The following is a 23,273-nucleotide window of genomic DNA, read 5'->3' as shown; positions in this document are numbered from 1 at the left end:
TACATTTTTCATACTCAGCTGAATTACTAACAATCAATACGTAAATGAGTTAATGATAGTTACAAAAACAATAATAATTCAGATGGCATTGAAATGCATGTACTGTTCTTTTATGTCATCACAATTCAATTACAAAATATGTATAACAAACAAAAGATATGTTCAATTAATATAAATACAACTAAAGATGCTTTTTAATGATATTCAAGTTCAGAATATCATTGCATTAACTTCATGTCTCTCATCTTCAGCTTTTGCAGCTAAACTCTCCAAATCATTTTCATCAAATTTTGCTTCAGCAGTTCGACAAGCTGTCTTCACCTTGATCCTGTTCATTCTCTTCCTGGTTATCGGGAATCTACATAAATAAATTAAAATCAATTTATTTTATTCAATCAAATAGTGTTTATCAAAATATGTGTTAAAAATACCTGTTGATTACCAGAAGATTCAGGTCTTGATTGATCTGCTTCTGCCAGATCTTCATTGTAACCTGATTTAGTAGAAGATGTTAAAGGTAAAACACTTGCAGAATTAGCTAAATGAATACCCTATAAAGTATACAAAAAATATCAAATAATATTTTACCTAAGATGTACAAAAATATATTCTACTCGGTGATACTTACAGGTAAATACAAATGATCTAATAAGGATACATGTACAGTAGGTGATGAAGAAGTGCCTGCTTGTGATGATACGACTAAATCTGCTGCAGGATGTTTTACTGGTGTCAAACCGATTAGTACATCTACCTCAGAATCTTCATCACTAGTCTGCCAGCTTTCACTGACAGTTGGATCAGTTGTTTTATTCTGTAAAATTAAAAATAATAAGATATAGGTATATTTTAGAATTATTATTTGATATATTTAATTGCAAATACATATTAAAAATATACAAACCAATGGATTTCTTAAAATCCGTGCACCTTGTAAAACACGTAATGTTCTCCACAAACGAGAACGCAATCTGCGATCTCTGCTTATTGCTTGAATTTCTCTTAATATAATAACCAGATAGTCTGGTCGTACTTTATTGATAGAAATAAGTGAACTTAGTTCTTCTTTCAATTCGGAGCTATATAATAAATGTTACAAAATTTTTATTATCATTTTTTCAGAAAATAAAGAATAATTTAATAAGAAAAACATACCTTAAATTTTGAAATGGATTATCGTCATTTACTACAGATGGTAATCGAAATGATGAATGTGTTTCTTCCCAAATATTATCAACTTGCTGTTGAGATACTTCATTTGTTAAAATATTGCTACGTATAACAGTATTTTCGCATTCCTGTTGCTGCAAATTAGATTGTAATTGCAAGTTGGAAGAACATTGTGATTCTACTCCACTCAATGGAGGTGGGGGTATATTATCGGCTCCTTGATCCCGATTGAGTTTGTCCTTCCTTTGATTAAAATATACAATATGAATTAAAATATACGTTTCACTTTCATAGATTTGCTATAAATTATTTCCATAATTACATACATAAGAGAAGTATTAACACTTGATACATTATTTCCAGAAGCTGCATTTGCAATAGATCCTGAAGTAGTATCGGTCATTGTTTTTACACTTCCCGAGAGTAAGTTTTGTCTAGAATAACTGCAAATGTAAGAAAAAGACGCATTTATTAATTTAAATGTAAAATTATAATGAAATTATTCATACCATGCTAAAGAAAATAAAATGTTTAACATAACTAATATAATAATAAGCTATATGTTTTAACATACATGACTTGTAAAAACTAAAAAACACCACAGATGTCACAGAGGAAAAAAAATGTAATTATTATTAATTGAGTATTTATTGTCAGTAAAGGACAAAATATTTCAAATAATGCTTTTATGTACGATATGGCTTAAACTAGGGTAGTAATAAGTAAGAAGTACAAGACAAAAAAGTGCAGAGACAAACCGTGAAGTTTATTACTTTATGTAATTACATTAGATTTACACAAAGATGAAAGATGGATGTGCACGATCTATCGCATATAAAATACCTAAACTCATAAAAAATTATTTTCTTTTTATCAATGTTTAATTGAAAGGAAAACATTGATTATTTTAAATAGAGAAAACATCTGTAAAATTGAATTCTATAAATCTAAAGCAAATTATATTTGGAAATTTTATCAAATACATCATTGTATTAAATGATTACATGATTGAAAATCTCGATTTAACGTATGATATCGTTGTATCAATGTAGATAACACTTCCACTGCACTAGGACAAATAATAAAATTTCTGTCAGTTAACATATATATGTATATACCATTACCTTCTGAAATTGTCCCAGTAGTTGTTTGCTCTATTCCCAGGAGGAACTTGATTATTCAATTGCTGCTGTTGATGCTGCGAATTAACAGAAGATGTTGCAACAACGTGAGATAACGCTGGAGAAGAATTTGGTAATGACATCAGATTTGGTAAAGATGAACTTGGTGGCAATGCAGAATCTAATGTTTCTCCAAGATGATGAACATTGCGACTTAAATTAGAATATTCATCGTTATTCTCACTATCGTTTTGCTGTTGTGGTTGTGTTTGTCTCAGATGAACTTCTAATTGAGATATAGCTGTACGCATAGCCTCTAATTCACGTTGTTGAGACCACAATAATTGACAACACTGTTGTATTGTAGTTCCCATCATTTGAAGTTGTTGAGCTTGGGAACCTAACAATAATTGTCGATAAAACTCCGCTGAACCTAAAAGATGAAGTTGAAAGTTAAAGTATTTGATACACATTTAACAAAAATTTTGTCTTGTCCATATACTTCTTACCGTGCTGTAACCGATTTAACGGTGGCGTTGGAGTTGTCCACCAAGTTCCACTAAATCCATTTTCGACTGCCATTGCTTGAGGTCCAATATCCATTAAATTTTCGGAAGATACTCCATCTACGCTTTGATCATTCGATCCACCTGTACATTAAAATATAATTACAAAATTAATAATACACTATAAATAATATATATTTAAATTACCTATCATTGTTGGAGGTGGCCAAACATTAGCAGGTGTACTTATATCACTAATGTGTGAAATGGAACTTCTGTGACTATTTAAATCAGGTGGTCTTCCTATGTCACGATTCATACAAGATGCTTGAGATGAATCCTGTTTTTCAATGAAACAGAAATAGTAACATAAGCATCGAATGTTATTTCTCATGGATAGTAATAAAATTTAAAATAAATACCTTCCGCACAATATCATCAATTTGTCGTCTTCGTCCTTGCAGAGATTGAACTTCATAACTGCTATTATTACTTAGTTTCTTTACTGAACTAATTGATGTTGTGAGTGCTGGAGAAGGAGTTGAACTTTGAAATACAGATGTAGAATTAGAATGCATTGTTGACAATGGTTGCCTTATTCGTTGTAATTCTGCCCTGGTAATTTGTAACAAAGCTGATTGTTCTCGAAGTTCTCGAGTGACCGCCTGTAACTTAAGTTTCATAGAAATAGTACATAACAGTTACCTTTTAGTTGCCTTTGGATTTATACCTGAATTTCTTCAACACTTGGCCTATCTCCAGTGTTTCTAATTTTTTCATGACTTGCTTCATCAATATCACTTTGACGTTCTAATGAAATATTTGTTCCATGTTCATCTTCGTTGCCGTCCATATCAGCTGCAATTTCACCATTAACATCTAATTCGGGTTCAGCATCGGAATTAGAATCGAGAGATTCGCGTACTTTTGTTGCTTCATCCATTAACGATTTCAAATGAACAAGTTCTGCTTCCATAGCTTCTAATTCTGCAGCTTTATCTCTTATAAAATTCCTCTGAGCTTCAGAATCCTAACAATAAAATATCGAAATATTAATTGTATATGTTACTTAAAAGCATAATTAATTAATATCAGTAATATACTAACACAACTCCCTCTATCAGATATTTCTACAGCTTGTAATTCTGCTACAAGATGAACCATATTTTTTTTCTTTGTTTGAAGTTGAGCTAATTTTCCTTTTAATGCAGCTGTTTCAGATGCAAGTTGCTCAACATGCATGGGCATTGGTAGTGCCACCCTGATTGAATTCTGATTTTCTTGTTGTAAAAGAGCTTGTTGCGCTTGCCGTGCTTCGTTTAATTTTTCTCTAACCCGTAATTGCATTCCCACCAAGCTGGCTTGATGTTCCTGTAGTTGTGAAAGTATTCTTTGTGATTCCTCCATTTTCTTACGTAGCTGCATATCTCTACTGACATCACCATTTTCTTCTGCATTCTGTCTATTGTATTCAGCATTCTAGGAGAGAAATAAATGAAAAATTGTATAATTCACCGATTGTAAAGTAAAATGAAGACTAAAAACTAATAGACATGGAATACAATTTGTGGATTTCAATCTAATGGAGTATGCATAAAAAATTATGTATAGCCTTTCAACAGTTAGTAAATAACACTGAAAGCTTAGTAACCTCACAAAGTATTCCATGATTTTCATAATGTTCCAAGAGTTTAGACAATTTTCTTTCACAATCATGAAGATCCTCTACCATTCTACTTAACTTCTCATTTTGAGCTTGTGCATGCTACAGATGATTACATAGAGAGGAAAGTATTTAGCAGTATGAAAAAACTGAAAATGTCATGTCATAATTAATATTTTCTATACTTACTGGATCACTGGATTGATTAAGTGAATCCATCATAGTTGATGTAACTCTGATATAATCCCTAATTTGATTTAAACGTGATTCTACTTGGCTTCTATTAGGCTATAATGCATTAAAAGCAATTATATACTAATTTAAATAAATAATTTAATAAATAAAGTGTTCTGTATGATAAAAAATATATTACCATTTTATTAATGTTTGAGGGTTTTTTTCTTTGAACTCTTGGAGGAGATTGAATTTGAGAATCAGTTGGTGGAACCATTGTTTGCCAATGTGAGTATTCCTCTGTACTGTAATTAATTGCTGTTGTTAATGCTGAGAATTAACAGAAAATGTTGATGCAACATAAAATAATGCAGGAGATAAATATGGTAAAGATGAACTTGTTGGTAATACATAATCTAATGTTTCACTAAGATGATGAACATTGTGACTTAATTTAGAATTATTCATTGTTATTCTCAATCATTTCGCTGTGTAGTTTTGTTTATCTCAGGTGAACTTGTAATCTGCATAATAGCTGTTTGCATAGTGACATTTGTGTATGTAATGTAAAATTTTGGGACAACAATACTTGATAAAACTGTTGCATTATAATTGTTCTCATCATTAAATATAAATATATATAAATAAAAATATATACAAATATATATATATAAAGACAATACATTGTAGATTGAAGATATCGTTGAATATCTTATAAGATAACGGAAAAGAAATGAAATACACAGATCAATAAATATAACTCCTAGTCCTTTGTTCCTACCTTCGTATAAAAAGTAGAGGAATACTCTGCAAAATTTTACATGTCTGGCAGGAAAACCATGGCCCTTGTCATCAACCACATTCCTACGGTCGTATATGCCAATCCTCGCGCTTCATTTTTCTCCCATCTTTGTGATAGAAAAATAGTGTAAAGTTCTATAAATTGTACACGCCTGGCAGTCTTGATTGTAGTATTATTCCAGCGGCAATGTTGGTAGTGATACGCAAAGAGTAGTATGCATAAATCGAAATAAAATTCTATGGAACAATACATTTGTTCTGTATCTGTGATTTTTTTTTATAAACACTTGGAGAAATGTTGAAATTACATTTATTTAAATATTGAAAAATGGAACTAACATCTTCAATTATATACGCATATTAATTTTATTTTTTTGGATAGAATATTTTTAACATATTATATAATACTGTATTAACCAATACAATTGTGGCATCGGCAATAATCTTAAACTGTAGGAAAATATCACGATTTTATTTTGATTATTTGAAAATCAATTTAAAAATAAATTTATTACTCAGAAATAATTTTAAAAGTTGAGTCACATTCTGACACAAGCAATATAAATTTTCATGTGTGGGTCGATTGTTGCAATTGGTGGGGATTTAAAGAAACGAACTAAATCGAGCGAGAAAGGCCGAACGTTGCCGATTCATTGCTCGAACGGATTCGGTTTCTAACCCATACCATATTCGTTACTGTTGTTGGAAAGTGTTAATTTTATGTTCGGTATTTAGTGTTCTCTATTTTCTTACTGTCGCGTGATTAAATATACATATCTAAATATATATATAGTAACGTACTAGACTACTATCCATTGTAATATTAAAAATCGGTTGTAAAAAAGAATAGTTATGTCTATAACAAGCGATACTATGTATAACGCAAGAACCGTCGCTCCGTCATTCATCTCATCAAACATGCATTACGATTGCATACCACGTTATAAAAAAAATCATCAAAATGTTATGTTCGAGCATATCGAAATTACGAAACCATCGCTGTTCAATTGCTACTCGTATGATACACTAATGGAAACTGATGAAGATGAATGTGATTATTCTATAGCATCTGGCTATTTGAATAATGATTCTATAATTCTAGAAGCATCAGTACAAAATCGGTTAAAGGCTAATAACAAACTACAACTTCAACAGCCAGCTACTTATGGTGCGGACGTTCTCCAATGCAGAAACCGGAAACGACGCAACAGTGATCTCAACCCTACAAATCAACTGAAAAAGTTTCGAAAAGGTAGGAGAGGATTTATAATTTTATTTTTCTATAAAGAATAAATAAGAATATTTCAATTATCTATTTATTAACGCGTTGTATAAAACCGCGATTTCATCAATTTATATTTGTATATACTTCGAATAGATCTTGTTAGAGGTCGTTGTTTGTTCTTTCTATAATTTTGAGCGGGAAAGTTTTTATACGCGGGAAGGTCTTTAGCGTTACAAATCTGTCGAATAACGCGAAATTAAAAAAAATGTTCTGAAATATGCATTCTTAAAAACTATTTAACGTTACTACAATACTGTATACCCTCTAACAACGAATATTAAAATATATGAATATTCAGTTTCCCCCTTGTGGGAAAAGGGTTGTATATTTACATGTGACCACAGAGATTTTCATCCGATCCTGGCATTAAATTTATTTTGAAGCTTAATGCATCCTGTCATCTTCTTTACCATGGATAATGGTATGCAATGGAAAGCATGGATGCTAATATTTTTTCATAAACTAATGACACTTAGTAAGTTTGGTCTTTTTTTGATGGTAAGGACACAATTTGCTGAAAAAATGAATGGCATAGGAGATACTTAGTTAAATTAGGAGTTAAGGCAATGAATTTCCTTTCAGAGACGGTGGTAAGGACTATGTACAAGACGGTATGGGAAGCACAAAGGACTATGGATCAACTACTGTGCTATATAAACCAGAAGCATTACATGTAAATACTATTGATAATAATATGGAGCAATCTATGGTTATGGATAAAAACTGCTGCTGGTCAGGAAATAATCATGATATTTTAAAGAATACAAATTATGAAACATTACTGTTCAATAGTGGACAAAAGTCAATTGAAAATACTATTGAATATGAAAAAATTTTATTTGAAACACATGGGTGCTCTATATATCAGTTTCATCGATTGCAACTAATTAGTAATGATGGTTCTGAAGCAGAATTTTAGATAAAATAATTGACAATGATTTTTGTCTATATTTTTTGTATTTGTATCGCAAAGCATACATATACTATGCATTTATATGTTACTATATTGTACTATATAATTAAAAATAAATACTTACTTTCCTAAATTACAAATTTTATTATGATTGGAAGAATGCACATTAACAGTAAAAAAGATGTGTTACATGTTTCATACTCAGCTGAATTATTAACAATTAATATGTAAATGAGTTAATGATAGTTACAAAAACGATAATAATTCAGATGGCATTGAAATGCATGTACTGTTCTTTTATGTCATCACAATTCAATTACAAAATATGTATAACAAACAAAAGATATGTTCAATTAATATAAATACAACTAAAGATGCTTTTTAATGATATTCAAGTTCAGAATATCATTGCATTAACTTCATGTCTCTCATCTTCAGCTTTTGCAGCTAAACTCTCCAAATCATTTTCATCAAATTTTGCTTCAGCAGTTCGACAAGCTGTCTTCACCTTGATCCTGTTCATTCTCTTCCTGGTTATCGGGAATCTACATAAATAAATTAAAATCATTTTATTTTATTCAATCAAATAGTGTTTATCAAAATATGTGTCAAAAATACCTGTTGATTACCAGAAGATTCAGGTCTTGACTGATCTGCTTCTGCCAGATCTTCATTGTAACCTGGTTTAGTAGAAGATGTTAAAGGTAAAGCACTTGTTGAATCAGCTGAATGTATTCCCTATAAAATATACAAAAAATATCAAATAATATTCTATCTAAGATATATAATATATTCTACTCAGTGATACTTACAGGTAAATACAAATGATCTAATAAGGGTACATGTACAGTAGGAGATGAAGAAGTTCCTGCTTGTGATGATGCAACTAATTCTGCTGCAGGATGCTTTTCTGGTGTCAAACCTATTAGTACATCTACCTCAGAATCTTCATCAGTCGTCTGCCAACTTTCACTGACAGTTGGATCAGTTGTTTTATTCTGTAAAATTAAAAATAATAAGATATAGGTATATTTTGGAATTATTATTTGATATATTTAATTGCAAATACATATTAAAAATATACAAACCAATGGATTTCTTAAAATCCGTGCACCTTGTAAAACACGTAATGTTCTCCACAAACGAGAACGCAATCTGCGATCTCTGCTTATTGCTTGAATTTCTCTTAATATAATAACCAGATAGTCTGGTCGTACTTTATTGATAGAAATAAGTGAACTTAGTTCTTCTTTCAATTCGGAGCTATATAATAAATGTTACAAAATTTTTATTATCATTTTTTCAGAAAATAAAGAATAATTTAATAAGAAAAACATACCTTAAATTTTGAAATGGATTATCGTCATTTACTACAGATGGTAATCGAAATGATGAATGTGTTTCTTCCCAAATATTATCAACTTGCTGTTGAGATACTTCATTTGTTAAAATATTGCTACGCATAACAGTATTTTCCCATTCTTGTTGCTGTAAATTAGATTGTAATTGCAGGTTTGAAGAATACTGTGTTTCTATTCCACTTAATGGAGGTGGAGGTATATTATCGGCTCCCTGATCCCGATTGCGTTTGTCTTTCCTTTGATTAAAATTTACAGTATGAATTAAAATATACGTATCACTTTCATAGATTTGCTATAAATTATTTCCATAATTACATACATAAGAGAAGTATTAACACTTGATATAGTATTTCCAGAAGCTGAATTTGCAGTAGGTCCTGAAGTAGTATCAGTCATTGTTTTTACACTTCCTGAGAGTAAGTTTTGTCTAGAATAACTGAAAATGTAAGAAAGAGACATACATTTATTATTTTAAATGTAAAATTATAATGAAATTATTCATACCATGCTAAAGGAAATAAAATGTTTAACACAGCTAATATAACAATAAGCGATATGTTTTAACATACATGATCCGTAAAAACTAAGAAACACCACAGATGTCACAAAGAAAAAAAAAATGTGATTATTATTAATTGATCATTTATTGTTAGTAAAGGACAAAATATTTCAAATAAATGTATTTTCAAACATGTATTACATACCCATAATTTACGTACCAATATACTATCCTCATTTAGATTCATATTTACTAACCATTGGTCTACAGAATCAAATCATTACGGATTTTATGTGCGATATGGCTTAAACGAGGGTAGTAATAAGTAAGAAGTACAAGACAAAAAAGTGCAGAGACAGACCGTGAAGTTTATTACTTTATGTAATGATACATTAGATTTACACAAAGATGAAAGATGGATGTGCACGATCTATCGAATATAAAATACCTAAACTCATAAAAAATTGTTTTCTTTTTATTGATGTTTAATTGAAAAGAAAACATTGATTATTTCACGTAGAGAAAAGATCTGTAAAATTGAATTCCATAAATCATAAAACAAATTATATTTGGAAATTTTATCAAATACATCTTTGTATTAAATGATTACATGATTGAAAATCTCGATTTAACGTATGATACCGTTGTATCAATGTAGATAACACTTCCACTGCACTAGGACAAATAATAAAATTTCTGTCAGTTAACATATATATGTATATACCATTACCTTCTGAAATTGTCCCAGTAGTTGTTTGCTCTATTCCCAGGAGGAACTTGATTATTCAATTGCTGCTGTTGATGCTGCGAATTAACAGAAGATGTTGCACCAACGTGAGATAACGCTGGAGAAGAATTTGGTAATGACACCAGATTTGGTAAAGATGAACTTGGTGGCAATGCAGAATCTAATGTTTCTCCAAGATGATGAACATTGCGACTTAAATTAGAATATTCATCGTTATTCTCACTATCGTTTCGCTGTTGTAATTGTGTTTGTCTCAGGTGAACTTGTAATTGAGAAATAGCAGTACGCATAGCCTGTAATTCACGTTGTTGAGACCACAATAACTGACAACACTGTTGTATTGTAGTCCCCATCATTTGAAGTTGCTGAGCTTGGGAACCTAACAATAATTGACGATAATACTCTGTTGAACCTAAAAGATGAATTTCAAACTTAAAGTATTTGATATATATTTAACAAAAATTTCTTCTCGTGCATATACTTCTTACCGTGTTGTAACTGATTTAACGGTGGCGGTGGATATGTCCACCAATTTCCACTGAATCCATTTTCGACAGCCGTTGTTTGAGGCCCAATATCCATTAAATTTTCGGAAGATACTCCATCTACACTTTGATCATTAGATCCACCTGTACATTAAAATATAATTACAAAATTAATAATGCGCTATAAATAACATACATTTAAATTACCTATCATTGTTTGAGGTGGCCAAACATTAGCAGGTGTACCTGTATGACTAATGTGTGAACTGGAACTTCTGTGACTATTTAAATCAGGTGGTCCTCCTATGTCACGGTTCATACTAGATGCTTGAGATGAATCCTGTTTTTCGATAAAACAGAAGTTATTACTTAAAATAAATAAGTAATAACTCATTTCTCATGTATAGTAATAAAATTTAAAATAAATACCTTTCGCACAATATCATCAATTTGTCGTCTTCGTCCTTGCGTAGATTGGACTTCATAATTGTTATTATTACTTAGTTTCTTTTCTGAACTAGTTGATGTTGTGAGCGATGGAGGAGGAGTTGAACTTTGAAATATAGATGTAGAATTAGAATGCATTGTTGACAATGGTTGCCTTATTCGTTGTAATTCTGCCCTGGCAGTTTGTAACAAAACTGATTGTTCTCGAAGTTCTCGAGTGACCGCCTGCAACTTAAGTTTCATAGAAATAGTACATAACAGTTACCTTTTAGTTGCCTTTGGATTTATACCTGAATTTCTTCAACACTTGGCCTATCTCCAGTGTTTCTAATTTTTTCGTGACTTGCTTCATCAATATCACTTTGACGTTCAAATGAAATATTTGTTCCATGTTCATCTTCGTTTCCGTCCATATCAGCTGCAATTTCACCATTAACATCTACTTCGGGTTCAGCATCGGAATTAGAATCGAGAGATTCGCGTACTTTTGTTGCTTCATCCATTAACGATTTCAAATGAACAAGTTGTGCTTTCATAGCTTCTAATTCTGCAGCTTTATCTCTTATAAAATTCCTTGAAGCTTCAGAACTCTAACAATAAAATATCGAAATGTTAATTATATATGTCACTTAAAATCGTATTTAATTAATATCAGTAATATACTAACACAACTGCCTCTATCAGACATTTCTACAGCTTGTAATTCTGCTACAAGATGATCCATATTTTTTTTCTTTGTTTGAAGTTGAGCTAATTTTCCTTTTAATGCAGCTGTTTCAGATTCAAGTTGCTCAACATTCATGGGCATTGGTAGTGAAACACCGATTGAATTCTGATTTTCTTGTTGTAAAAGAGCTTGTTGCGCTTGCCGTGCTTCGTTTAATTTTTCTCTAACCCGTAATTGCATTCCAACCAAGCTGGCTTGATGTTCCTGTAGTTGTGCAAGTATCCTTTGTGATTCCTCCATCTTCTTACGTAGCTGCATTTCTCTACTTACATCACCATTTTCTTCTGCATTCTCTCTACTATTTTCACCATTCTAATAGAGAAATAAATGAAGAATTGTATAATTCACTGATTGTAAAGTAAAACGAAGACTAGAAACTAATAGACATGGAATACAATTTGTGGATTTCAATCTAATGGAGCATGCATAAAAAGTTATGTACAGCCTTTAAACAGTTAGTAAATAACACTGAAAGCTTAGTAACCTCACAAAGTATTCCATGATTTTCATATTGTTCCAAGAGTTTAGACAGTTTTCTTTCACTATCATGAAGATCCTCCACCATTCTACTTAACTTCTCATTTTGAGCTTGTGCACGCTACAGATAATTACATAGAGAGAAAAGTACTTAGCAGTATGAAAAAACTGAAAATGTCATGTCATGATTAATATTTTCTATACTTACTGGATCACTGGATTGATTAAGTGAATCCATCATAGTTGATGTAACTCTGATATAATCCCTAATTTGATTTAAACGTGATTCTACTTGGCTCCTATCAGGCTATAATACATTAAAAGCAATTATATACTAATTTAAATAAATAATTTAAAAAATAAAGTGTTCTGTGTGATAAAAAATATATTACCATTTTATCAACGTTTGATGGTTTTGTTCCTTGAACTCTTGGAGGAGATTGAGTTTGAGAATCAGTTGGTGGAACCATTTTTTGCCAATTTGAGTATTCCTCAGCACTGTAATTATATGGTCTTCGACCACCAAATGATACTAACATAATAACAGTTTCCAGTTATTAACAAACATATTATAAAAATACAAAAACAAGAGTAATGAAATATATACCAAATTCAGGTATGTCTTGATAAGATGTAGATGGTACTGAAGAAACTGATCTTGTGTTACTATTCTTTGTTGTCCTTAGATGCTCTTGTTCACCAACTGGTCTCCAATCCAATTGATACTATCACATATAATTTATAAAATAAAAGTCAATTAGATATACAGATAATTATCAATGTTTTATAGAAATGATGAGTGAAATACTGAAACTCTACTGCCTCAAGGTAGAATTGTATCTGGATATGTATTCTTAGAGAGAACTTCCCCACTATTCAGCTATCTATTAATAGATTATCTTTTAAACTACTATATACAGATTGCTGTATAAAGTTTTCATTTGGAAAGTTCAAGTTACAGCAAATTTAATGTTATTTTTATAACAAGATATTAATTAACAATAGTATATATTTTAGGATTTTGAATAAAAATATATAGATTAAGCCATAACAAAATTATTCAAACTTATTGAGGTTTATTTTTTAATTTTCTCACTTTTTAACAAATATTTCAATACAAAGTATTATATAAATTAATATATTAAAAATAAAAGTATCATTTATATTTTTTTATTAGTTTACCAAATTGTTAGAGTGCTGTGCATGTCCATGATAAGCAGAACGGATTGCAAATTGATTAGCAGCTGACCGTTCTCTATTTCTATCATTTCTCCTATTGCTTTTTGGGAGTGTGCCTGTATTGCGTGGACCATCGTTAACACCGGGCGACATGTTCTTTGCACGGAATATTCTTACACTCTTGAAAAATGCCTTTCTGTTCGTTGGATTTTCACAGATAACCTTGTTGCACAATTTTTATCGCGACGTGACTTTAAAGTAACGTGATATTATGCGAGTAGTAGAAGGGTGTCATTTACCTGCAAGTATTATAGAGCCGATTGTGCGGAAAGATGCATGTCAAATAAGTAATGCACGACTGACTCAGAAATTGCTTCGACAAAATTTTATGTGTGAGACGGAAGTGTAAAAGTATGAATCGGTATTCACAAGGCTTTTACGTCAAAATACTTGGCAGGCTAATAAAAAGAAGTAGGTACTATAAATAAGTTAGGCCATTGACGTATTTACTAGGATGATTATAAGAATATATCGATTGTAATTTCAAAATCACTTTTAGTTACTTCGTACGTGCGGCCATTTTTAAATACTTGTTTGACATATTCAGCTGAATATGATTCGCATCACGAAATAAAGCATTCAAATTTGTTATTTAAAAATTATTTGTATGAGAATAATGTTTTATAATTAACACTTATACTACAATAAATTGCCTTAAATATTCCTTTCAATTTTTATACCACATCTTAAAATGGACGTCAGTACTTATAATTTTTAACGAAAACAAAAAGAGAATTGTTTCTTTTTCATATGAAATATTATTTATTAATAATTTTTGCTATTGTATCAAAATCATATTGCAACGTATCTTACAATTTTTAAAAGTAGTTAACAAATTTAGTAAGTTAATATTAATATTCGATATGTATTTTAAATGCTAATATCACTTAGTTTAAATTTAAAAAATATTTTCACCAAATCCACAATACCGATGCGCTCATAAAGCACGACGCATATTAGTTGCAAGAGTATTTTTATTCTATCATAGATAGCGCTTGTATTGATACGTAGCGACATCTTACAGTAGAAAGAGAATCACTCTGAGCGCATGGCGCCATGACACTTGCAGAGGGACGCCGTTTCGCGCCTATGGCCTGGGGGGTTAATAATAAATAACCGATTCCGTCACATGTACGCTACTTCTACGTGCTTTACATCTAGTCTTTAGAATCTAGACAGCGCCTATGACAGACGACGTAGATCTTGATAGTGTCGCACACGCGGCTTGTATTTCTACGAAGTATCGCTTGCGAGCTACCGATTCGTGCAGATCCCTGAAACGTTTCAAAAAGAAAGAAAGAGTCAAAGATTGAAAGTAAGCACCATTTAAGAACCCGTTATATCGACACTAACAATCAGTTGATCGTAATCAAACATCGTATGTTCTTGTTAAGGCTAAGTGCAGTACTGTATATTTCCTTTTGTACCACTTTACCCTGGTGCGAAACGGGTGTGTGCTAGTGGTTACGTTTCGTGTCTTAGTGCATGCTGTGTAATTTTCTTGGAGTTTGCTTGGATTTATCTTCTAACGCTGTGAAATGCTGACAAGCTGGCAACATGCGTACGGCAGCATAGTTGATACGGACACTCGGCTCAGTACCTGTGAGTATTATATTTCCTACATGTTTCACTCTCATATTCTGACAAATCTGTGTATAAAGTATTAGAGGTTATATCGTATATCAACATTTAAAATTCATATAGAATGACCTATGATTATGATACAAACGCATATAACGTTAACAGATAATATTTACATATAACTTTTATGAAAAATATCAATATGTGTATAATGAAAATATGCATTATCAATCGATTTTAATTATAATATATAAATTTATCGTGCAACTTTAATTCACGTTAAACGATTCACTTGAAACTTTGCATTTCCATTAAATGTTTGCCTTTCCAATATTTGCCAAGTAGAAGCAAATATAAGTTACTAAAAAACCTTATACATTTTTAACTTTACGCACTTAAAAATTATTGGATTTCTCGTATTCCATAACGTTATAAAATTAAAGTCATACAATTAAATACTTTTCATTCAACTTGTAAAGTGGAAACATTCTTCTCGAGCTATCAACTATTTCTTCTTCATTCTTTAGATCTTATGCTTTTCTCGCCCTTTCCCAGTAATAACGAATCTCCGAAGAATCTCCACGACGACGAAATAACTCGAATGTCTCGAATCGTGGGCGTAATTGCATTTAAGTCAAATCAAAATTTCATCTGACTCAATGTTACGCTTGTTCACGTCGTGTACACGCATCTTCTCTGATTAGGTTCAACGATTACACAAGGACGAAGCTCTCGTTCGCAAGAAAGAACATAAGCATTATTTTCTCAATACTTTACACGTCGACGCCATCAACGATCATGGCTAAGATTGGCATACACGAATGCCACCTATATTTATGGAATTTTCGCGCGAATAGGCTGAACGTTGCACTTCAGTTTGACTACTTGTTGCATAATGCATCGATCTCGGTGACCTAACCCAACTGTGCAACGTCTTTATGCATTCGTTCCTGTTTGCATTACACATGTGTACTTGTAGTGGAGCTCTTGTAAAACGATCACACTACAATGCGAGAACTCACGCGCGACACCCGGTATATACGTTCTACCGTATGGAAAGTCGATACGATTCGTTTCTTTCATTCAACAATATGGGCTGGTGGCCTTGTAATAATTTCACCAGAATGATCGATAATACGGTTAGCGTGTTAATACTAAATACTAGGGTCGATTCCATCTCACAACTATGTATCTCTTGTTCTTACGAATCGCCGAACTGAAATTAATTCTCACGCAACACGCGAGACGCTCGTTAATCCGTTGAATATATCTTTAATTGATTTTCATACTTTTTCGTCTATTCAGATTTACCCTATTCTCTCCCCTTTTCTTAAATCAACGTTTATTATTTAAACGCAACATTTATTCACGCCTGTGCACGCAAAACGTATTAAGGTCGCTCGAGTTGCATTATTTTCGCAATTGATCGATTTCTACGATCGACCAACGCGTGCATTTTGTTTAGTTGACCTGCGAAATGCGGAACGAATTTTCTCTCACGTGAGCCGCATATGTCGCTGAACGTTGGCCAGCTTTTCATTTCGTTCGTCCCAATTTCATAGGGTTATTTCTGAGAAGAATGTGAACGGTTTTTGTTTCAGCGTCTCCTGCTTTCGCGAATCCATGCCAGTGTCGTAAAAATCAGCTTGGCAGACATTCCAGCCCCGTTCGTAAAATTATTTCCTGCCGAATCTGTAAATTCATCTTTAATAAATCATACCGCATAATCACATCGTGAATAAAGACGTATGAAATTGGGATAACGGAGTTTTTAAAATCGTACCATTCGGTAAAGATGACCCCGCAGCGTGACGCTATTAAAAGCGTTGCGCAGAACGAATTTACTTCATTGGTTCGATCGTATCGCTTTCATTTTCGATATGAGTTTGAAAGTGTATTTACATCAACAGGTAGCTCGATATTCGTAATGGAACCAGCGTCATCTTGTCGATCACGTGTACGGAACAGATGTTTCCAAAGGCAACCTGTTTCAGTTTGTAGATACATGATCACGTTGACAACCGAAAGGGTCAGTGAGTGCCAATTACGAAAACGTGATTTGGAAGGTTGCCTGCATGTGTGATTAAAATGCAGTTCACCAGCACCAGAGCATTTCTAACATATTCACTGCTAATAACGCATTCACCGAAATTCCACAACGCTGTAGGCAGCCTGATAATTGTTTTCACAATTATCAGTCTTTTATTTCTGTTTATGATGTAACAAACATCCCCATTAGTACATCCTTTCTTATATTTTTTCCCCCACAATAATCAACGTTATATCATGATAGTGGTCACAAACATTTCCTGTTACTCGCATATTATCATTCACCGATCATTTGTCATTGGACGTTAGCGAAAATGTCAAAGGGAGATGATATAATAGATTCCTGACTGATCGATGCGATTATATCCTACTTCTGTTATTTCCGATATCTCTAGACACATTGTACGATGTTCGTTTGAGACGCCCTCTAAGATCCACTTGATTACAGCATGAAATATTAAAAACTGTTCGAGTTCGACTTCGTCGTTACATTTGCACTTGAAACGAATGAAGTGCCACTATATTCTGAAATAAAGTAAGAGAAACCGTTTTGTTCGTCGGTTATGTTATATTTAAAAAGTCGTCTGTTTTATGATTCGAGGTTTACCTTTCTCTTTCGTTCTTAATTTACTCACTGATTCATCTATAGGAAGGACATAAAGCTTCATTTTAAGGGTGTGGCGTCACGTGTGTCCTATCGGCGAATCAACGTCGTTGCCGATCGCAAACACGAAAGCCAGCTTCGTAAATAGGCGAACCATCTATATCTCTTCCCGTACGCACCCATTGGTCGCAAGATAGGAAGAGCCGCTCCTTCTCGTTACGCTGTTCCCTGGGCTTATACGTTTTTATTTCTGACTCGAAAAACACGGTTGCACCCATGTGCCAATTATACGCATCACGCGATCTTTTTCATCATCTGCCACCTTGCGTCAGTTTAGTAACTCTCGGGTGTTTATACCCGATTTCAAATAGATTCTATCGAACAGAGGAATTCTTTCGTTATTCGTTACACTCTTTTTCATTGTAGCTACAAATCTATACGCTTTCCTGCGATGTAGTTGTTCGATATCCGAGAAGACAGAACGTTAGGATTATAAATGGAATTTCTTGTGAAATTCAATACGCCTGGCTGCTTCATCGTCGACGGGGGGCAGAAAGTCGTTCTTCCGAATACGGCAACACGCCGAACTAAAGACGAAACGTCTTAGCGTAAAAACCGTGTGCGGTCCGCCATGTTTGAAAATCGATGCGTATGAGAGCACTCTAGAGGATTAACATTTCCATGGATAGCGCTAAAGTGTAACGTCCTTTGCGAGTCCTGGCAACCCACTTCCTGTAAAGGGCGATCCCGGGCAATAACGGGATTTAGATAAGGATAGACTGCGTCTCGTGACTCGAACTCGAGCTCTGGATAGCTAATTATTTAGAATCGACGAAATTCAATTATCCAACGAGTCTTCGATCATATCATTCCTGCGATATATTTCGATCAATTTGTTTCTATTATAAACACGCTATGCAACTACGATGCTTGCAAGTACGTTTCCTTTATTCTACGTCCGTTTAATTTTTTTTATACTATTTATTTATTTCTGTAATACGGTTACAATTATTTTATGCCATATCGTACAGGAGCGTTTGTTTTCTTCGATGGAAAGATATTTATAATTATCAGTTATTAGTGATAATATGCAGCAACAACGTGAAGCCTTGCCTTTTGTATATTTTGTTTTCTTTTTAGTCTCGCGTTTACCACGGTATGCATTTACCTTGCGTTATGCATTTACGTTTTATTCTGCATTCACCACTTTCGACGTGGTAGTATCGTTTACACTTGTGTATCCCGCAAAGCGTTTTCACTTATTTTATTTTAACGATACGCAGTATTCGTTTCGTGAAAATTCACTTTTTACCGTTTTAACGTACAACGAAAAATATTTATAACCCGCTATGCTTCATGACAATGAGATCAATGTTATCGGTTTCATGTAATTGTTCCCAATTATCTCTCTTTGGCGCTTCAAACACGATGAAACATACAGGAAACAGGTCTAACGTAGGCCGCCTAATTCACTTCTCGGCGGTCTTCCACGGAACAGAGGCCTGTTGTTTTCCTAACCTACTTGTATTGCCTAAATTAGTAACATAGTAATATTGATATGATAACAGCATAATTAATTTCAATTTAATTGTTCGTAATCGTCGGTTTGCAGCAGGTGAAGAATACAAGGAAAACGTTGAAACGTGTTATAGACGAGAGATAGACGAGAGACGGAATGATTTTATGGCTTAATTTGTAGATCGAATGATGACTAAGTTCAAGTGAGCAAGTGGCACGCGCAGAAGATCGTAGGCGGTTTATATCAGGGAGAAACGAGAGTCGACGCGTCTGTCAGGTAATAGTGTACGTCGTCCCGTCGACATGGAAACCCGCGTCCAGGAAGGGAGACAAAGAAATAGTACACGTGTACGCGTGCTGCCCGCAGGGACACAGGAAGATAGGAAAGTCAATGGACAGTCGTTGGACGGGTGTTATACGATTTGACAGCTTCTCGTCGTTGTTTGCCCGAAGTATTTTTGTTAAACTAATCACGGATTAATTACCGTTATCCGGCGTCCCGCGTTAGCCGTGCAGTTGTTTCGAAAAAACGGTGCCTCAGAACGCACTTCATCAGTCCCGAGTAGAGTTTGTCGCTTTTACTTCAAGTCGTTCGAGCCAGTATTTTATCGGGGTAACATTTCGCCGAGAGAGTTTGAAAACTTTTAAGCGCACACGAGTGTACTTACGAGTTCTAAACAGAGATTTGTTTCCACGAACTGTTATCAACCCGAGGAAAATTCGAGTGTAAAAGGGTACGAGATCGCCGCGATGAAATATCGAACGATCCTCGAATGTGTAAAATAGATTAGATGCGGGAAACGAAAGTGTATAAAGTGAACGCGTCGCGTGAAGCTTATCAGCGTAAAATTTTCTAATACACCGCGGTGCCTCTTGCCGACGATTCCTATCTGAAACGAGAATTTTATGGGCGCCGGCCACGCTAAGGAAACATTTTCCTAAGAACTTGGATGTCCTTCGGAAACTTTTTCTTCAACCCTCTTGCAACATTGTTTTCGCTTCACATGTGTACCAATAACTTGTATCTTTCGATTATAATCTGATTTCATGATTTCATTTTATAACGATTAGATAATGCGTTGTCTCGCAATCTCTTTAATCTTAATTACACAGACTCGATGAATCGTTCGGGTATCTTCACTATGAGACGTGACATTTTGTGTCGTTAACCAGTACTGATTTGCATACGTAATATAATGCGAGTGGACTCGACTATTTCTTAATTTTACGTTAACTTTAACTTTCACGTTTCACAAATATGACGTAATCCACGAGTGTCCATCGTATTGTAACTCACATGATATGATGCGTTCATGGACAGATCAACGAAATCGATCATACCTCTCGTACAGAATAGCGGCGTTTCGCTTTGTTGATCGATCGCTATTTCTTTTTTCGTTTTGTCGCGAGTGTTAAATGGAATACTGCTTCGTTCGATTGTTTCGCATCGTGGCTGATAACGGTGTTAAAAATTGTCACCGCCCTAATCTTTTTGGTAGCGGAGCTCATATGTCGCGATCGAATAATTTTATCGCTGCGATGATTGATCGGTGTTCAGGGAAGAATCGAATTCTCGCGTGGCAGAGACTTTACGGAGTGCAAACGTATTTTGCATACAGTGTTCGCTACAACGCGTTATTGACAAGGTGTTCTCGTCGATACGTTGAGTGACCGTACGCTTCATTGGAACAGGTGTAGACGTAATCGTTTTCTTGCAATCGGTTGAAAAAAGAGAGAGAGAGAGAGAGAACAAATGAAATAAAGTGTGAGTGTGTTGTTCGACTCAGTGAGTCCTCTTCCTCCGGTATGAGCACAGACTGGATCTATTTCCGTCGCCAATTTGTTCCTAGCTGTTTAGAATATTTTACTCTATCGCAGGAGAGTTGCGATACCTGTTCTACAACTCGTCTGGCCAGAGAACCGCGTTTACTACTGCCTCTTGATTCCCGACGTTGAACAAGCAAGCGTGTCGAAACTGAAACTTTGACACGAAGATTCCTTACACAAAGGAACATCTTTGTTATACATTTTTTTCTTCTTTTTCACTAGAAACTGTCGCGTTAGTTTGTGCTGTGGCATCGGAAGTGCCTTACTGAAAGTAGATAAAGAAGCGAATAAATTACCCATAAGCCGTTAATAGCAACGCTTGTAGTTATTTTACCGAAGATTTCGTGGAATGAATTATATTTATACACGTACCTCAGTAGTAGAAAGTTTATAATACGTGATCAAAAGTTTCGACTACCAAAATTCGTGGAACCAATCGAAGGACGGCCGCCAGAAATCTGCCTTGGCCTACTCGATTGAAAGTTGTGAGTAGTTGTACGATCACCTAAAAATCGCATCATAAAAAATGTCCATTGTATGTATTTATTTCAAAGAATCATCGTATCAATGAAGATCAGATACTTTACCTATTTAATATATTAATAATTAATATCCAGGTTAATACAAGTTTTAGAAAAGCTTGTAGAAATATTTTTCTTATTCTGAGTGGTTTCTTATTATAAGTACAATTCTTTTTCATGATAGAATTGTTTTCCATCGATTGCCATGATACACACTCGTGCCTGCTAATGGATTTTGACATTGATACTCTAATATATACGCGAATTGTAACTATATACTCACACATGCGATGAATTATCATCATCCAACTGTTAATTGTCACAGTCTAACGGTGCTCGTGTCGTGGACTGTGCCTCGTGTACACCCAGAACATCAATATTTGCTTTAGGTTTTAATGATATCGTTGAATCCATAGAATCAGCAATTTTACAGTACCCAGAAAGTGTCTTCAAATAATGATCACACTGGTCTCTACGAGCCATTCCTTCTTGTTATATTTCAAAGTATTTTCTGCGTTGTCTGTGTATTTTTCTACTTATATGAATGGTTAATGTAATAACATCGGTAAATAAATCATGACGCATACAGAGTAAAGCCAATTGGAAACGTGGTTTTCTTAGATGTTCTTTAAAATATACGTGGTATGTCCTTAACATCTGCATTGCATCATCACAGGTTACGTTAGTCAAGCGACTATCATATTTTACTTCGTAATTTTTATCTAATCTTGTTCCACTTTTAAAATGAATTCTTATAATTCTAACTACTTCTCCCACTTATTTAGGCACAGCATAAAAGAAAACGTTTAGCTGAAACAAAATAAATTCCAAATCTTATCAATTTGACCTTAGATTAGCTTAATTCCATTAATTCAAAAGTTCAAAAATCTGGGATTATTTGTGATAATTTAATATGACACTTTGGTCGCACATCGATCGAAAAAATCAATAATACTCATTTTTAGTTTAATAATATTAAAAAGTTAGATAGAATATTTAAAAAATAAAAATTTCAATCGTATTTATCTAATGAGTCATTTAAATGCTTAACGGACTCCTACTCGTTAAAGCTAAAAGCCAGAGATAGCTGGCATTAGTTGTATTAATGTATCCGATCTGATTTAGGCTCCGCTGCGTTCAATGCAACCAACTGTCAGGGGGAGCCCCCAGGTTCTCAGTCCTGGCTTGCTACGTCCATTTACACCTCCGGATCTTTCTTCTATACCTCATATGGACGGTACACCCCCACAAAGCAGCGGTGTTCGTAACAGTTCCTCATCTGTGAGCGGTCGAGCCAATGATGGAACCCAAGAACAATCCGGCCCTTACATCATCGGTAGCCCCATCGATCTTAGCAACATCGATAACGTCGATAATATTGGCCTACGTTTAGATCCTCTGTCGAGTGGACGTCGAAGGACACGCGAACACATTGAATTGCAGGAAGCTGCAGTACTGGAGACGAGTTCTGGAGGTAAGACATGTTCGTGGTCTGTTATTTGCTATAATTGCTAACCGAACACATTTTTGTTGGAGAGGAATGTGCACAGGTTTGGG

At 33.8% G+C, this 23,273-nt stretch overlaps 3 protein-coding genes across 11 annotated transcripts; 1 reads left to right on the top strand and 2 right to left on the bottom strand.

The window, feature by feature from the left end:
• Nucleotides 1–112: 112 nt before the first annotated feature.
• LOC108552470 (uncharacterized) lies at nt 113–5,543 on the bottom strand. Its single transcript, XM_017907031.1, is given in 16 exon segments — nt 113–310; nt 312–358; nt 432–551; nt 629–814; nt 905–1,079; nt 1,156–1,413; nt 1,497–1,613; nt 2,295–2,724; nt 2,801–2,941; nt 3,005–3,137; nt 3,220–3,462; nt 3,528–3,827; nt 3,905–4,276; nt 4,650–4,748; nt 4,834–4,939; nt 5,416–5,543. Coding segments are annotated over 15 exon segments (2,799 nt in total). The 5' UTR covers nt 4,912–4,939; nt 5,416–5,543; the 3' UTR covers nt 113–210.
• Nucleotides 5,544–6,182: 639 nt separating this feature from the next.
• Nucleotides 6,183–7,639, top strand: LOC108552477 (uncharacterized). Its single transcript, XM_017907044.1, has 2 exons — nt 6,183–6,687; nt 7,305–7,639. The coding sequence occupies exons 1-2, from the start codon at nt 6,288–6,290 to the stop codon at nt 7,637–7,639; spliced, it is 735 nt and encodes a 244-aa protein (XP_017762533.1). The 5' UTR covers nt 6,183–6,287.
• Nucleotides 7,640–7,913: 274 nt separating this feature from the next.
• Nucleotides 7,914–14,159, bottom strand: cmb (combover). Of its 9 annotated transcripts, none has more exons than XM_017907062.1 (18): nt 13,560–14,159; nt 12,985–13,102; nt 12,770–12,909; nt 12,586–12,684; nt 12,385–12,498; nt 12,171–12,212; nt 11,841–12,104; nt 11,464–11,763; nt 11,156–11,404; nt 10,934–11,066; nt 10,730–10,870; nt 10,224–10,653; nt 9,314–9,430; nt 8,973–9,230; nt 8,722–8,896; nt 8,446–8,631; nt 8,252–8,371; nt 7,914–8,178 (listed from the first exon to the last, which is right to left on the bottom strand). In XM_017907062.1, the coding sequence occupies exons 1-18, from the start codon at nt 13,707–13,709 to the stop codon at nt 8,116–8,118; spliced, it is 3,099 nt and encodes a 1,032-aa protein (XP_017762551.1). In that variant the 5' UTR covers nt 13,710–14,159; the 3' UTR covers nt 7,914–8,115. The 9 variants fall into 9 exon arrangements, with proteins under 9 accessions (XP_017762551.1, XP_017762548.1, XP_017762547.1 ...); XM_017907059.1 differs by having other exon boundaries at nt 11,841–12,212; nt 13,560–13,778; nt 13,856–14,159; XM_017907058.1 differs by having other exon boundaries at nt 11,841–12,212.
• Between the last annotated feature and the right edge of the window lie 9,114 nt (nt 14,160–23,273).

The sequence above is a fragment of the Eufriesea mexicana genome, unplaced genomic scaffold (assembly GCF_001483705.2).
Source record: "Eufriesea mexicana isolate 0111107269 unplaced genomic scaffold, ASM148370v2 scaffold6846, whole genome shotgun sequence".
Taxonomy (NCBI): Eukaryota; Metazoa; Arthropoda; class Insecta; order Hymenoptera; family Apidae; genus Eufriesea; species Eufriesea mexicana.
Note: the sequence above shows the minus strand (reverse complement) of the source record. Positions and strands in the feature narration are given on the sequence as shown.

Excerpts from the sequence above, each read along its gene's own strand:
- LOC108552477 (XM_017907044.1), top strand. The coding sequence starts at position 6,288 with ATGTCTATAACAAGCGATACTATGTATAACGCAAGAACCGTCGCTCCG. Across the intron at positions 6,688-7,304 it reads ACTGAAAAAGTTTCGAAAAG|ACGGTGGTAAGGACTATGTA; the intron begins GTAGGAGAGGAT and ends TTCCTTTCAGAG.
- cmb (XM_017907058.1), bottom strand. The coding sequence starts at position 13,709 with ATGTCGCCCGGTGTTAACGATGGTCCACGCAATACAGGCACACTCCCA. Across the intron at positions 13,103-13,559 it reads CACAGCACTCTAACAATTTG|TATCAATTGGATTGGAGACC; the intron begins GTAAACTAATAA and ends TATATGTGATAG. Across the intron at positions 8,897-8,972 it reads AATCCATTTCAAAATTTAAG|CTCCGAATTGAAAGAAGAAC; the intron begins GTATGTTTTTCT and ends TTTATTATATAG.